The following is a 13,318-nucleotide window of genomic DNA, read 5'->3' on the forward strand; positions in this document are numbered from 1 at the left end:
AAACAGAATTTATGTTTACCTGATAAATTTCTTTCTCCAACGGTGTGTCCGGTCCACGGCGTCATCCTTACTTGTGGGATATTCTCTTCCCCAACAGGAAATGGCAAAGAGCCCAGCAAAGCTGGTCACATGATCCCTCCTAGGCTCCGCCTACCCCAGTCATTCGACCGACGTTAAGGAGGAATATTTGCATAGGAGAAACCATATGGTACCGTGGTGACTGTAGTTAAAGAAAATAAATTATCAGACCTGATTAAAAAACCAGGGCGGGCCGTGGACCGGACACACCGTTGGAGAAAGAAATTTATCAGGTAAACATAAATTCTGTTTTCTCCAACATAGGTGTGTCCGGTCCACGGCGTCATCCTTACTTGTGGGAACCAATACCAAAGCTTTAGGACACGGATGAAGGGAGGGAGCAAATCAGGTCACCTAAATGGAAGGCACCACGGCTTGCAAAACCTTTCTCCCAAAAATAGCCTCAGAAGAAGCAAAAGTATCAAACTTGTAAAATTTGGTAAAAGTGTGCAGTGAAGACCAAGTCGCTGCCCTACATATCTGATCAACAGAAGCCTCGTTCTTGAAGGCCCATGTGGAAGCCACAGCCCTAGTGGAATGAGCTGTGATTCTTTCGGGAGGCTGCCGTCCGGCAGTCTCGTAAGCCAATCTGATGATGCTTTTAATCCAAAAAGAGAGAGAGGTAGAAGTTGCTTTTTGACCTCTCCTTTTACCTGAATAAACAACAAACAAGGAAGATGTTTGTCTAAAATCCTTTGTAGCATCTAAATAGAATTTTAGAGCGCGAACAACATCCAAATTGTGCAACAAACGTTCCTTCTTTGAAACTGGTTTCGGACACAGAGAAGGAACGATAATCTCCTGGTTAATGTTTTTGTTAGAAACAACTTTTGGAAGAAAACCAGGTTTAGTACGTAAAACCACCTTATCTGCATGGAACACCAGAAAAGGAGGAGAACACTGCAGAGCAGATAATTCTGAAACTCTTCTAGCAGAAGAAATTGCAACTAAAAACAAAACTTTCCAAGATAATAACTTAATATCAACGGAATGTAAGGGTTCAAACGGAACCCCCTGAAGAACTGAAAGAACTAAATTGAGACTCCAAGGAGGAGTCAAAGGTTTGTAAACAGGCTTGATTCTAACCAGAGCCTGAACAAAGGCTTGAACATCTGGCACAGCTGCCAGCTTTTTGTGAAGTAACACCGACAAGGCAGAAATCTGTCCCTTCAGGGAACTTGCCGATAATCCTTTTTCCAATCCTTCTTGAAGGAAGGATAGAATCCTAGGAATCATAACCTTGTCCCAAGGGAATCCTTTAGATTCACACCAACAGATATATTTTTTCCAAATTTTGTGGTAAATCTTTCTAGTTACAGGCTTTCTGGCCTGAACAAGAGTATCGATAACAGAATCTGAGAAACCTCGCTTCGATAAAATCAAGCGTTCAATCTCCAAGCAGTCAGCTGGAGTGAAACCAGATTCGGATGTTCGAACGGACCCTGAACAAGAAGGTCTCGTCTCAAAGGTAGCTTCCAAGGTGGAGCCGATGACATATTCACCAGATCTGCATACCAAGTCCTGCGTGGCCACGCAGGAGCTATCAATATCACCGACGCCCTCTCCTGATTGATCCTGGCTACCAGCCTGGGGATGAGAGGAAACGGCGGGAACACATAAGCTAGTTTGAAGGTCCAAGGTGCTACTAGTGCATCCACTAGAGCCGCCTTGGGATCCCTGGATCTGGACCCGTAGGAGGGAACTTTGAAGTTCTGACGAGAGGCCATTAGATCCATGTCTGGAATGCCCCACAGCTGAGTGACTTGGGCAAAGATTTCCGGATGGAGTTCCCACTCCCCCGGATGCAATGTCTGACGACTCAGAAAATCCGCTTCCCAATTTTCCACTCCCGGGATGTGGATAGCAGACAGGTGGCAGGAGTGAGACTCCGCCCATAGAATAATCTTGGTCACTTCTTCCATCGCTAGGGAACTCCTTGTTCCCCCCTGATGGTTGATGTACGCAACAGTCGTCATGTTGTCTGATTGAAACCGTATGAACTTGGTCCTCGCTAGCTGAGGCCAAGCCTTGAGAGCATTGAATATCGCTCTTAGTTCCAGAATATTTATCGGTAGAAGAGATTCTTCCCGAGACCAAAGACCCTGAGCTTTCAGGGATCCCCAGACCGCGCCCCAGCCCAACAGACTGGCGTCGGTCGTGACAATGACCCACTCTGGTCTGCGGAATGTCATCCCTTGTGACAGGTTGTCCAGGGACAGCCACCAACGGAGTGAGTCTCTGGTCCTCTGATTTACTTGTATCTTTGGAGACAAGTCTGTATAGTCCCCATTCCACTGACTGAGCATGCACAGTTGTAATGGTCTTAGATGAATGCGCGCAAAAGGAACTATGTCCATTGCCGCTACCATCAACCCGATCACTTCCATGCACTGGGCTACGGAAGGAAGAGGAACGGAATGAAGTATCCGACAAGAGTCCAGAAGTTTTGTTTTTCTGGCCTCTGTTAGAAAAATCCTCATTTCTGAGGAGTCTATATTGTTGACGGGGATAGCGAACTCTTTTCCACGTTCACTTTCCAGCCGTGAGATCTGAGAAAGGCCAGGACGATGTCCGTGTGAGCCTTTGCTCGAGGGAGGGACGACGCTTGAATCAGAATGTCGTCCAGGTAAGGTACTACTGCAATGCCCCTTGGTCTTAGCACCGCTAGAAGGGACCCTAGTACCTTTGTGAAAATCCTTGGAGCAGTGGCTAATCCGAAAGGAAGCGCCACAAACTGGTAATGTTTGTCCAGGAATGCAAACCTTAGGAACCGATGATGTTCCTTGTGGATAGGAATATGTAGATACGCATCCTTTAAATCCACCGTGGTCATGAATTGACCTTCCTGGATGGAAGGAAGGATAGTTCGAATGGTTTCCATCTTGAACGATGGGACCTTGAGAAATTTGTTTAAGATCTTGAGATCTAAGATTGGTCTGAACGTTCCCTCTTTTTTGGGAACTATGAACAGATTGGAGTAGAACCCCATCCCTTGTTCTCTTAATGGAACAGGATGAATCACTCCCATTTTTAACAGGTCTTCTACACAATGTAAGAACGCCTGTCTTTTTATGTGGTCTGAAGACAACTGAGACCTGTGGAACCTTCCCCTTGGGGGAAGTCCCTTGGATTCCAGAAGATAACCCTGGGAGACTATTTCTAGCGCCCAAGGATCCAGAACATCTCTTGCCCAAGCCTGAGCGAAGAGAGAGAGTCTGCCCCCCACCAGATCCGGTCCCGGATCGGGGGCCAATATTTCATGCTGTCTTGGTAGCAGTGGCAGGTTTCTTGGCCTGCTTTCCCTTGTTCCAGCCTTGCATTGGTCTCCAAGCTGGCTTGGCTTGAGAAGTATTACCCTCTTGCTTAGAGGACGTAGTACTTTGGGCTGGTCCGTTTTTGCGAAAGGGACGAAAATTAGGTCTATTTTTTGCCTTGAAAGGCCGATCCTGAGGAAGGGCGTGGCCCTTACCCCCAGTGATATCAGAGATAATCTCTTTCAAGTCAGGGCCAAACAGCGTTTTCCCCTTGAAAGGAATGTTTAGTAGCTTGTTCTTGGAAGACGCATCAGCCGACCAAGATTTCAACCAAAGCGCTCTGCGCGCCACAATAGCAAACCCAGAATTCTTAGCCGCTAACCTAGCCAATTGCAAAGTGGCGTCTAGAGTGAAAGAATTAGCCAATTTGAGAGTATTGATTCTGTCCATAATCTCCTCATAAGGAGGAGAATCACTATCGAGCACCTTTATCAGTTCATCAAACCAGAAATATGCGGCTGTAGTGACAGGGACAATGCATGAAATGGGTTGTAGAAGGTAACCCTGCTGAACAAACATCTTTTTAAGCAAACCTTCTAATTTTTTATCCATAGGATCTTTGAAAGCACAACTATCCTCTATGGGTATAGTGGTGCGTTTGTTTAAAGTAGAGACCGCTCCCTCGACCTTGGGGACTGACTGCCATAAGTCCTTTCTGGGGTCGACCATAGGAAACAATTTTTTAAATATGGGGGGAGGGACGAAAGGAATACCGGGCCTTTCCCATTCTTTATTAACAATGTCCGCCACCCGCTTGGGTATAGGAAAAGCTTCTGGGAGCCCCGGCACCTCTAGGAACTTGTCCATTTTACATAGTTTCTCTGGGATGACCAACTTTTCACAATCATCCAGAGTGGATAATACCTCCTTAAGCAAAATGCGGAGGTGTTCCAACTTAAATTTAAATGTAATCACATCAGATTCAGCCTGATGAGAAATGTTCCCTGAATCAGTAATTTCTCCCTCAGACAAAACCTCCCTGGCCCCCTCAGATTGGGTTAGGGGCCCTTCAGAGATATTAATATCAGCGTCGTCATGCTCTTCAGTAACTAAAACAGAGCAGCCACGCTTACGCTGACAAGGGTTCATTTTGGCTAAAATGTTTTTGACAGAATTATCCATTACAGCCGTTAATTGTTGCATAGTAAGGAGTATTGGCGCGCTAGATGTACTAGGGGCCTCCTGAGTGGGCAAGACTCGTGTAGACGAAGGAGGGAATGATGCAGTACCATGCTTACTCCCCTCACTTGAGGAATCATCTTGGGCATCATTGTCATTATCACATAAATCACATTTATTTAAATGAATAGGAATTCTGGCTTCCCCACATTCAGAACACAGTCTATCTGGTAGTTCAGACATGTTAAACAGGCATAAACTTGATAAGAAAGTACAAAAAACGTTTTAAAATAAAACCGTTACTGTCACTTTAAATTTTAAACTGAACACACTTTAATACTGCAATTGCGAAAAAACATGAAGGAATTGTTCAAAATTCACCAAATTTTCACCACAGTGTCTTAAAGCCTTAAAAATATTGCACATCAATTTTGGAAGCTTTAACCCTTAAAATAACGGAACCGGAGCCGTTTTAAGCATTAACCCCTTTACAGTCCCTGGTATCTGCTTTGCTGAGACCCAACCAAACCCAAAGGGGAATACGATACCAATGACGCCTTCAGAAAGTCTTTTCTAAGTATCAGAGCTCCTCTCACATGCGACTGCATGCCATGCCTCTCAAAAACAAGTGCGCCACACCGGCGCGAAAATGAGACTCTGCTTATGCTTTGGGAAAGCCCCTAAGAAATAAGGTGTCTAATACAGTGCCTGCCGATATTATTATATCAAAATACCCAGATAAAATGATTCCTCAAGGCTAAATATGTGTTAATAATGAATCGATTTAGCCCAGAAATGTCTACAGTCTAAATAAGCCCTTGTGAAGCCCTTATTTACGATCGTAATAAACATGGCTTACCGGATCCCATAGGGAAAATGACAGCTTCCAGCATTACATCGTCTTGTTAGAATGTGTCATACCTCAAGCAGCAAGAGACTGCACACTGTTCCCCCAACTGAAGTTAATTGCTCTCAACAGTCCTGTGTGGAACAGCCATGGATTTTAGTTACGGTTGCTAAAATCATTTTCCTCATACAAACAGAAATCTTCATCTCTTTTCTGTTTCTGAGTAAATAGTACATACCAGCACTATTTCAAAATAACAAACTCTTGATTGAATAATAGAAAACTACAGTTAAACACTAAAAAACTCTAAGCCATCTCCGTGGAGATGTTGCCTGTACAACGGCAAAGAGAATGACTGGGGTAGGCGGAGCCTAGGAGGGATCATGTGACCAGCTTTGCTGGGCTCTTTGCCATTTCCTGTTGGGGAAGAGAATATCCCACAAGTAAGGATGACGCCGTGGACCGGACACACCTATGTTGGAGAAATATGTAGTTTAGTTTCTAGAAAAGACAAAACTATATGTAATTATGTGGCCTCTTGTATGCTGCCAATCAGCATCCAATAAAAAACCTGGCTAATTAGAACGGCAGCACTATAGCACTAAATGTGTTTTCATGTTCTCACATGGAATCCATTCTAACACATGAGAGTTTCTTCACCTGGCAGACACCCCAACCAGAGCATTTTTTTTAATAAATAGTAACACAGAATGTGCTTATTGACCTGAATGTGGCACTCCCATATGCAATAAGGTCCCATAGGCAGATATTTTTTAAAGTCCTTGCTAGGCATTTTACACAGTTCACAATCCTGATAACACAGTGTTGCAACTACATGGTACAGATTATGTTACTGGCAGACTGCGGAGGTGGGGAGATTATGTTACTGGCAGACCACGGGGGCGGGAAGATTATGCTCCTGGCAGACCGCGGGGGCGGGAAGATTATGCTCCTGGCAGACCGTGGGGGCGGGGAGATTATGCTCCTGGCAGACCGCGGAGATTATGCTCCTGACAGACCTCAAAGATGAAAAGATTATGTTACTGGCAGACCGCGGGGCGGGAAGATTATGCTCCTGGCAGACCGTGGGGGGGGGGGGGGGGAGATTATGCTCCTGGCAGACCGCGGGGGCGGGGAGATTATGCTCCTGGCAGACCTCAAAGATGAAAAGATTATGTTACTGGCAGACCGTGAGGGTGGGGAGATTATGTTACTGGCAGACCACGGGGGCGGGAAGATTATGCTCCTGGCAGACCGTGGGGGCGGGAAGATTATGCTCCTGACAGACCTCAAAGATGAAAAGATTGTGTTACTGGCAGACCGCGAGGGTGGGGAGATTATGCTACTGGCAGATTTATGTGCTTATTGTCAAAAAACAAGCAACTTTTCATAATATATACAGTATATGTAAAAACAAGGATGTAGACCGCATGTAGACTAATATCACTATCATTACTTGTGTGTTTCGCTGCTGAGGGTGAAGCAACTTCACCTTTATTTACTAATAGTTAATATCACATCAGTAGAACATTCCCGTTCTATATTTCAATTATAAATGAAGTAGAATTTGCACTACATATGCCAGTGGGTTAACTTTTTCATATAAATAAGGTACTTAGGGCTCTCACATCTGATCTGCTCACTGTTCACCCACCATACAAATTGTGCAGAAAGTAGGAATATCGCAAATATGGGGGAGGGGTTAAAAACGGTGGATATGAAAAAAGAGGTGGTAAAAAGCAACCAGGAGTAACATTAGCAGAGGGAGCAGCAGGGAACAGAAATTGGAGCAAGTAAAGAAGGAAGAGGGTAGGGGTAGCAGGAGGGAGGAGATGATGAGGAGGATTCAAAAAGGGAGGAGAAAGAGGTGGATAAGGAGAACAGAGAGAGGGGAGGGTGAAGTAAGGGGGAGCACAGAGGATGGTGGTGTTAGCAGGAGCAAAGAGAGAAGGGAGGGTGGAGTTAGTGGGAGAACAGTGGGAGGGGAGGGTGGAGAAAAGAGAGGATGGAGTTAGCAGAAGCACAGAGGGAGGGGAGGGTGGAGTTAGCGGGAGCACAGAGGGAGGGGAGGGTGGAGTTAGGGGGAGCACATAGGGAGGGGAGGATGTAGTTAGGGGAAGCACATAGGGAGGGAAGGGTGGAGTTAGCGGGAGCACAGAGGGAGGGGAGGGTGGAGTTAGGGGGAGCACATAGGGAGGGGAGGATGTAGTTAGGGGAAGCACATAGGGAGGAAAGGGTGGAGTTAGCGGGAGCACAGAGGGAGGGGAGAGTGGAGTTAGCGGGAGCACAGAGGGAGGGAAGTGTAAAGTTAGCAGGAACACAGAGGGAGGGGAGGATAGAAATAATGGGAGCAGAGAGGGAAGGAAGGGAGGAATTAGCAGAAGCACAGGGGGAAGGGAGGGTAGAGTTAGAGGGATCATGGAGGGAGGGTGGAGTTAGCAGGAACACAGAGGGAGGGGAGGGTGGAGTTAGCGGGAGCACAGAGAGAGGGGATGGTGGAGTTAGCGGAAGCACAGAGGGTGGAGTAAGGGGGAGCACAGAGGGAGGGTGGAGTTAGTGGGAGCACAGAGAGAGGGGAGGGTGGAGTTAGCAGGAGCACAGAGGGAGAGGAGGGTGGAGTTAGCAGGAGCACAGAGGGAGGGGAGGGTGGAGTTAGCAGAAGCACAGAGGGAGGGGAGGGTGGAGTTAGCAGGAGCACAGAGGGTGGACTAAGTGGCTGCACAGAGGGAGGGGAGGGTGGAGTTAGCGGGAGCCCAAAGGGATGGGAGGGCGGAGTTAGAGGGTGCACAGATGGAGCGGAAAGCGGAGTTAGAGGGTGCGCGGACAGAGTGGAAAGTGAAGTTAGCAGGAGCCCAGAGGGAAAGGAGAGTGGAGTTAGCTGGAGCCCAGAGGGAGGGAAAGGTGGAGTTATCGGGAGCCCAGAGGGAGGGTAGAGTTAGCGGGAGCCCAGAGGGAGGGGAGGGTGGAGTTAGCGGGAACCCAGAAGGAGAGGAGAGTGGAGTTAGTGGGAGCCCAGAGGGAGGGTGGAGTTAGCAGGAGAACAAAGGGAGAGGAGCAGGGTGGAGCAAGCAGAACTAATCAGTAAAACTGGAAGAGAAGGAGAAGTGAGGTTGATAAGTGGAGAGAATGACAGAAGGACAGGTCGGGATACTCACCTAGTCGGTAGCCCTCTGTCAGACCCTCCTGTTTTGCTAGGTGACTGGCAGTGACTAGAAGGTGACCCAGTAACTGAAAAAAAAATAAGGGCAGTATTAACCACACAACAGATGAGTATCAGAATCTCCAAAACATAGATATATAGTATACCACCTTACTATTCCAAATACACTCTGTGCACTGCTGCACATCACTGGCTGATTATCTTTTATATTGAGTAGAAATGTGCCCCCAAAGCTATAAGTATCCCTCCTACTTCCCCTACTCCCCAGTTATTCAGCCGAGGAAATAAAGAAAAGCAGGAGAAACACTAGGGGTATAAAGGTGCCAGAAGATAAAAAACGCAGCCTTTAAAAATAATAGGATTGGTTCGTGGACTCTCCCTGCCAGGAAAGAAAAGCATTTATCAGTTAAGCATAAATTTTGTTTTCTTTCCAATGGCAGGGAGAGTCCACAAATTCATTCATTACTGCTGGGAATCCAATACCCAAGCTAGGGAGGACACAGAATGAACAGGGAGGGAAAATAAGGCAAGCAGAGCTAATCTGAAGGCCCCACCGCCACCGCCTGAAGTACTTCTCCCCCCATGGAAGCCTCAGCCGAGGCAAAAAACATAAATTATGCTTACCTGATAATTTCCTTGTCTTCTGATGGAAAGAGTCCACAGCTGCATTCATTACTTTTGGGAAATAAGAACCTGGCCACAAGGAGGAGGCAAAGACACACCTGCCAAAGGCTTAAATACTCCCCTCACTTCCCTCAACCCCCAGTCATTCTGCCGAGGAACAAGGAACAGTAAAAGAAATATCAGGGTGAAAAGGTGCCAGAAGAACATAAGGACGCCCCACATAAAATACGGGTGGGGAGCTGTGGACTCTTTCCATCAGAAGAAAAGGAAATTATCAGGTAAGCATAATTTATGTTTTTCTTCTTAAATGGAAAGAGTCTACAGCTGCATTCATTACTTTTGGGAAATCAATACCCAAGCTATAGAGGACACTGAATGCCAAGACGGGAGGGTACAATAGGCGGCCCAAACTGAGGGCACCAGGCCTGAACCACAACCTAATAAAAAAATCCTGCTTCATTGAAGCTGAGAAAAATTTTAAGAAAAAGCCCCAGTGACACTGACTCGCAGCTAGTCCAGAGTCAAACAAGAGACCGTGAACGGACTTGACTGAGCCAACAGGCCTCCAAAGACACCGTTGCCCAACAAACGGTCCCCCACCATCACTCCACAGATGAAGATGAAACCAGCCTAAAGCCCCCAAAGGGACCAGACAAAGGAGAACCGAGGATAATCAAAAGGGGTCCCCTAATACGAAAAAAACACCTCCAGGTAGTTAAAGGCCCAGCTCACGGAGACCTAAAAGGTCCCAAACAGAGAAGAGGCCACGCCATTACGAAGTGAAAACCAAGACAATATAGGACACAGAGACAGAAAAATCTCCCCAACATCCTGCAAGCATGGACGCAACTGAGGAGCAAAACCCTCCCTGCATCCGGCCATAAAATACCCAAGTATTCAACCATGAAGGCGTGTAATAGACCCAGGCAAAACCTCAGGCTAAAAAACACAGAGTCCATAATAGGACACCACCAAAGGAGCTTGCAAGGAAGAAGAAGAAGGAGCAACAGTCCACAATAAACGGACCGCACAAAAACAGTACCTCAACAGAGGGCACTTTCAAGGCAACCTAAGCCTCCGGACCTACACTCAGACCCCTAAAAAAAGGGGAACAGAAGCCTACATCACGGCCTTCTGAGAAGGAGAGTATACCCTCAGAACCCGAAGGAAGAGTAAACCGTCTCCTGTGCAGGAACAAGGTGAAAGGAGAAACCATCTCCCAGCAGACAGAGCTATCAGGCTAGACTCAATAAGTTCTCACATACAAGGGATACAGCGACCCCTAAACCGCTCGTACAGTCAGCCTGCAGACCCAAACCCCACTGGACCAACCCAGCCACAGGGAGCCAGTACAGGAACAAAGAAATCCCAAAACTGATACAGGAACGAGCGTAAAAATGGAATAGCCATCTCTCCAGAGTACTAGTACAACCTGACTCTGACCACAGACAAGGCCATAGACTTAAGTATCTATCAAAACAAGGCCCCATATCTGACTTGGAGCCGGCAAGACTCCAGGCGGAACCACCTCCACCCTATACCTACTGACCTGGATAAATCCTAAAATAGGACTTAATTTCCATAGGAAGGAGAATATGCCCTATGAAAGGGAAGGAACCGGAAGGACAACAACTGCCCTCAAAGGACGAAGCTACCAGTTAAGTGGGAAGAAAATCCCCAACGTGGAGTTAAAAGGACTCCCCGTATAAGTCACACGCCAACAGAGGCACAGCCAACCCATAAATCTGCAGAGCAGAGAACCCACGTGTACACTGGCAAAATGACCAGGGGAATGCAACCCTAAAGAGTACCAGAAATTGGAAATCCAACGCCAGCAACTGGGTATGAACCCTTAAGTTCAAATCACCCAGGTAACCCCTAGATGACATGGGTTAAACTGTTGTAAAGAGTAAGAAAATACTCGTAAAACTAGGCCAACCATGACCCGGTCAGGTAGACGGAGCAAGGGCATAGCCCAATTTCCCACTACCATGGCACACCCCGACCAACCCTGAGATCCAGGATTCCAAAACAATCCAAGACTGGGTCAGGAAGAAGGAGCAAAGCCTCATAATGTGGAAGTCTCAGGAAAAAACAGGTCTGGGTGCGTAATAGTTTAGGAACCTTACCCTGGAACTAACCATCCCAATTGGCCAAAAAGCCAGACAAGGGAAATGGACATATATCCAGAGAATCTGGACAGCAAGGAGAACTCAAAAGCCCCGAACAAAGGAAGGAACCACCCCTAGCCAAAACCCAACGCTCCAAGGAGCAGGGCTAAAGTCGTATGAAGGGACTTCTCCAAGCCTCAGGACAACAGAAGAGATACTTCGAGGCCCCTTACTAGCAGGATCAGTCTCCCCATTACCTCCACACAGGCAGAGGGCACAGGGAAGAGAAAGGCGCTAAACCTTCCCAGCTCCGGGTAACCCCGAGCTAAACAGATCTCCTTTTTGGAATCGCATCCTGGATAAAGGTTGAGCCCTGTGGGGACTTTAACTCACCTGGAGACATGCAAGGAGACCCAAAGGCCTCATAACTCAATTAGACCCTCAAGTCCAAGAGTAAAAGCTGTATCTAGATACATAGAAACCACTTACACATACACCTACAAGGTGCAGAGAGCTGCAATAGGCTTCAAATGCAAAACCTTCTGCATGCTGGGCAGCTATCCATACAGCTGTAGGACCAAGTCCCAACAGGACCATCCATGGACCTAAACCTGAAGGCCAAACCACTCAAACAGCGGTGACGGGTCCTAGGCCCACCAACCCTCTCCCCACATGGAGGAGGAACTCTAGGTTCTGATGAAGTCAGATGACAGAGTGACGCAGCGGAACACTACCCCGCCCAGACATCTATGACTAGAGGCTATAAGGACTGAGAAAATCCTTCCCGCCTCACAAACCTACCAGTTCTTCTCGAATGCTTAGTGGAACATAAAAAACAATTATAACCTGAGCACTCAACGCTTCTACTCCGAAACAGAATCCTCAGGATATTGCAGAGGCCCAGCCCAAGGTGGAATACCCAGGACAATAGGGCATGAGCACATTCTCAAAGAAATGTCTGGACTATGCAGACGAGCAAGCGCCAACATTATCTGAAGGCGAAAACGTGCTGCAAGCTGTGGGGGGAACACACCACCCCACATGGAGGAACTATAAACTGGGTTATCCGCATGTGTAGGAGGAAGAATCGGTAGGAAACTCGCTCCCTGGGAGAAAGGACCCCCAGGGGCGGATGGCACAGCAGATCCCTGGTTCCCCGAGCCCAAGGAACCAGGTGCTCTCATATGGCATATGGAACAAGAATGGTTGACAGGAGTCAACGAGGCTACACCAGATTCATCACCAGACACAGAATCTGAATCAGATATTATAATTGTGTCCGAATCAGAGTCATCTGTAACTGAATCTGAAATGAGTACAGTCTCAGCATCAGTATCCCCCATAACTGTAACGAGGATATAGTAATATGGACTATTGAGAAAATAACAAAAACAGCACCTGACACCACCAATGGCTGGGGCACTCACCACCTCCTATGACCAGACCCCCATGGACTAGAATATTCTCAGACGCCTCACGGTCGGGAATGCGGAAATGGGAACTCAGCCAAAAGTCCGCATAATTTCCAAAGACCTCAAAGTTCCTAACCACGAGCCCATAATCCTCACACATAAGCAGGTTGAATCACATAAGAAACATGATTATAAACCCCCCTGTCCAATAACCCCCCTCAGGAGATATTAACCCTCAATTCCAAGATCTAACAGAGACTCACTGAGACCCCTTTTGTTATAAGTTAAACCCGCGAGGAGCTTGAACTTCACGAGCAACATCACGTTACAGTACATTGAATAAAGTAAAATGAAACGATCTTACTTGAATCAACGCCGTGGAACAGGAACATGGCCTTTCAAGTGTGGCGAATAGTAGCATCGCCTCCGCCATGGACTTGAGAGAAGCAGGCAGCGGAGCGAAGTTCGACAAAGCTGATTGCTTGAGGAGCTGTTAATGAGTTAGGATGGTTTCGCAAAAAGAAACTTCCTGCATCTCCGGACCCTAACTTTCATCCAAGTCCCCACTGAGAGACTGACAGGACTACTTAAAACTCCTGTCCCATGCCGAAGAGTACTACCCTCCATAAGAGACAAAAAACAAAAATTAAAAA

At 47.0% G+C, this 13,318-nt stretch overlaps 1 protein-coding gene across 1 annotated transcript in view; it reads right to left on the reverse strand.

Annotated features, from left to right (window-relative positions):
* LOC128646833 (uncharacterized HIT-like protein Synpcc7942_1390) overlaps positions 1-13,318 on the reverse strand; it is a 150,040-nt gene that overhangs the window by 45,263 nt on the left and 91,459 nt on the right. Inside the window, exon 3 of the mRNA XM_053699631.1 lies at positions 8,514-8,586. Coding sequence (XP_053555606.1) covers positions 8,514-8,586 — 73 coding nt within the window. The remainder of the gene's footprint in view (positions 1-8,513; positions 8,587-13,318) is intronic.

Source organism: Bombina bombina, chromosome 2 (assembly GCF_027579735.1).
Source record: "Bombina bombina isolate aBomBom1 chromosome 2, aBomBom1.pri, whole genome shotgun sequence".
Lineage (NCBI taxonomy): Eukaryota > Metazoa > Chordata > Amphibia > Anura > Bombinatoridae > Bombina > Bombina bombina.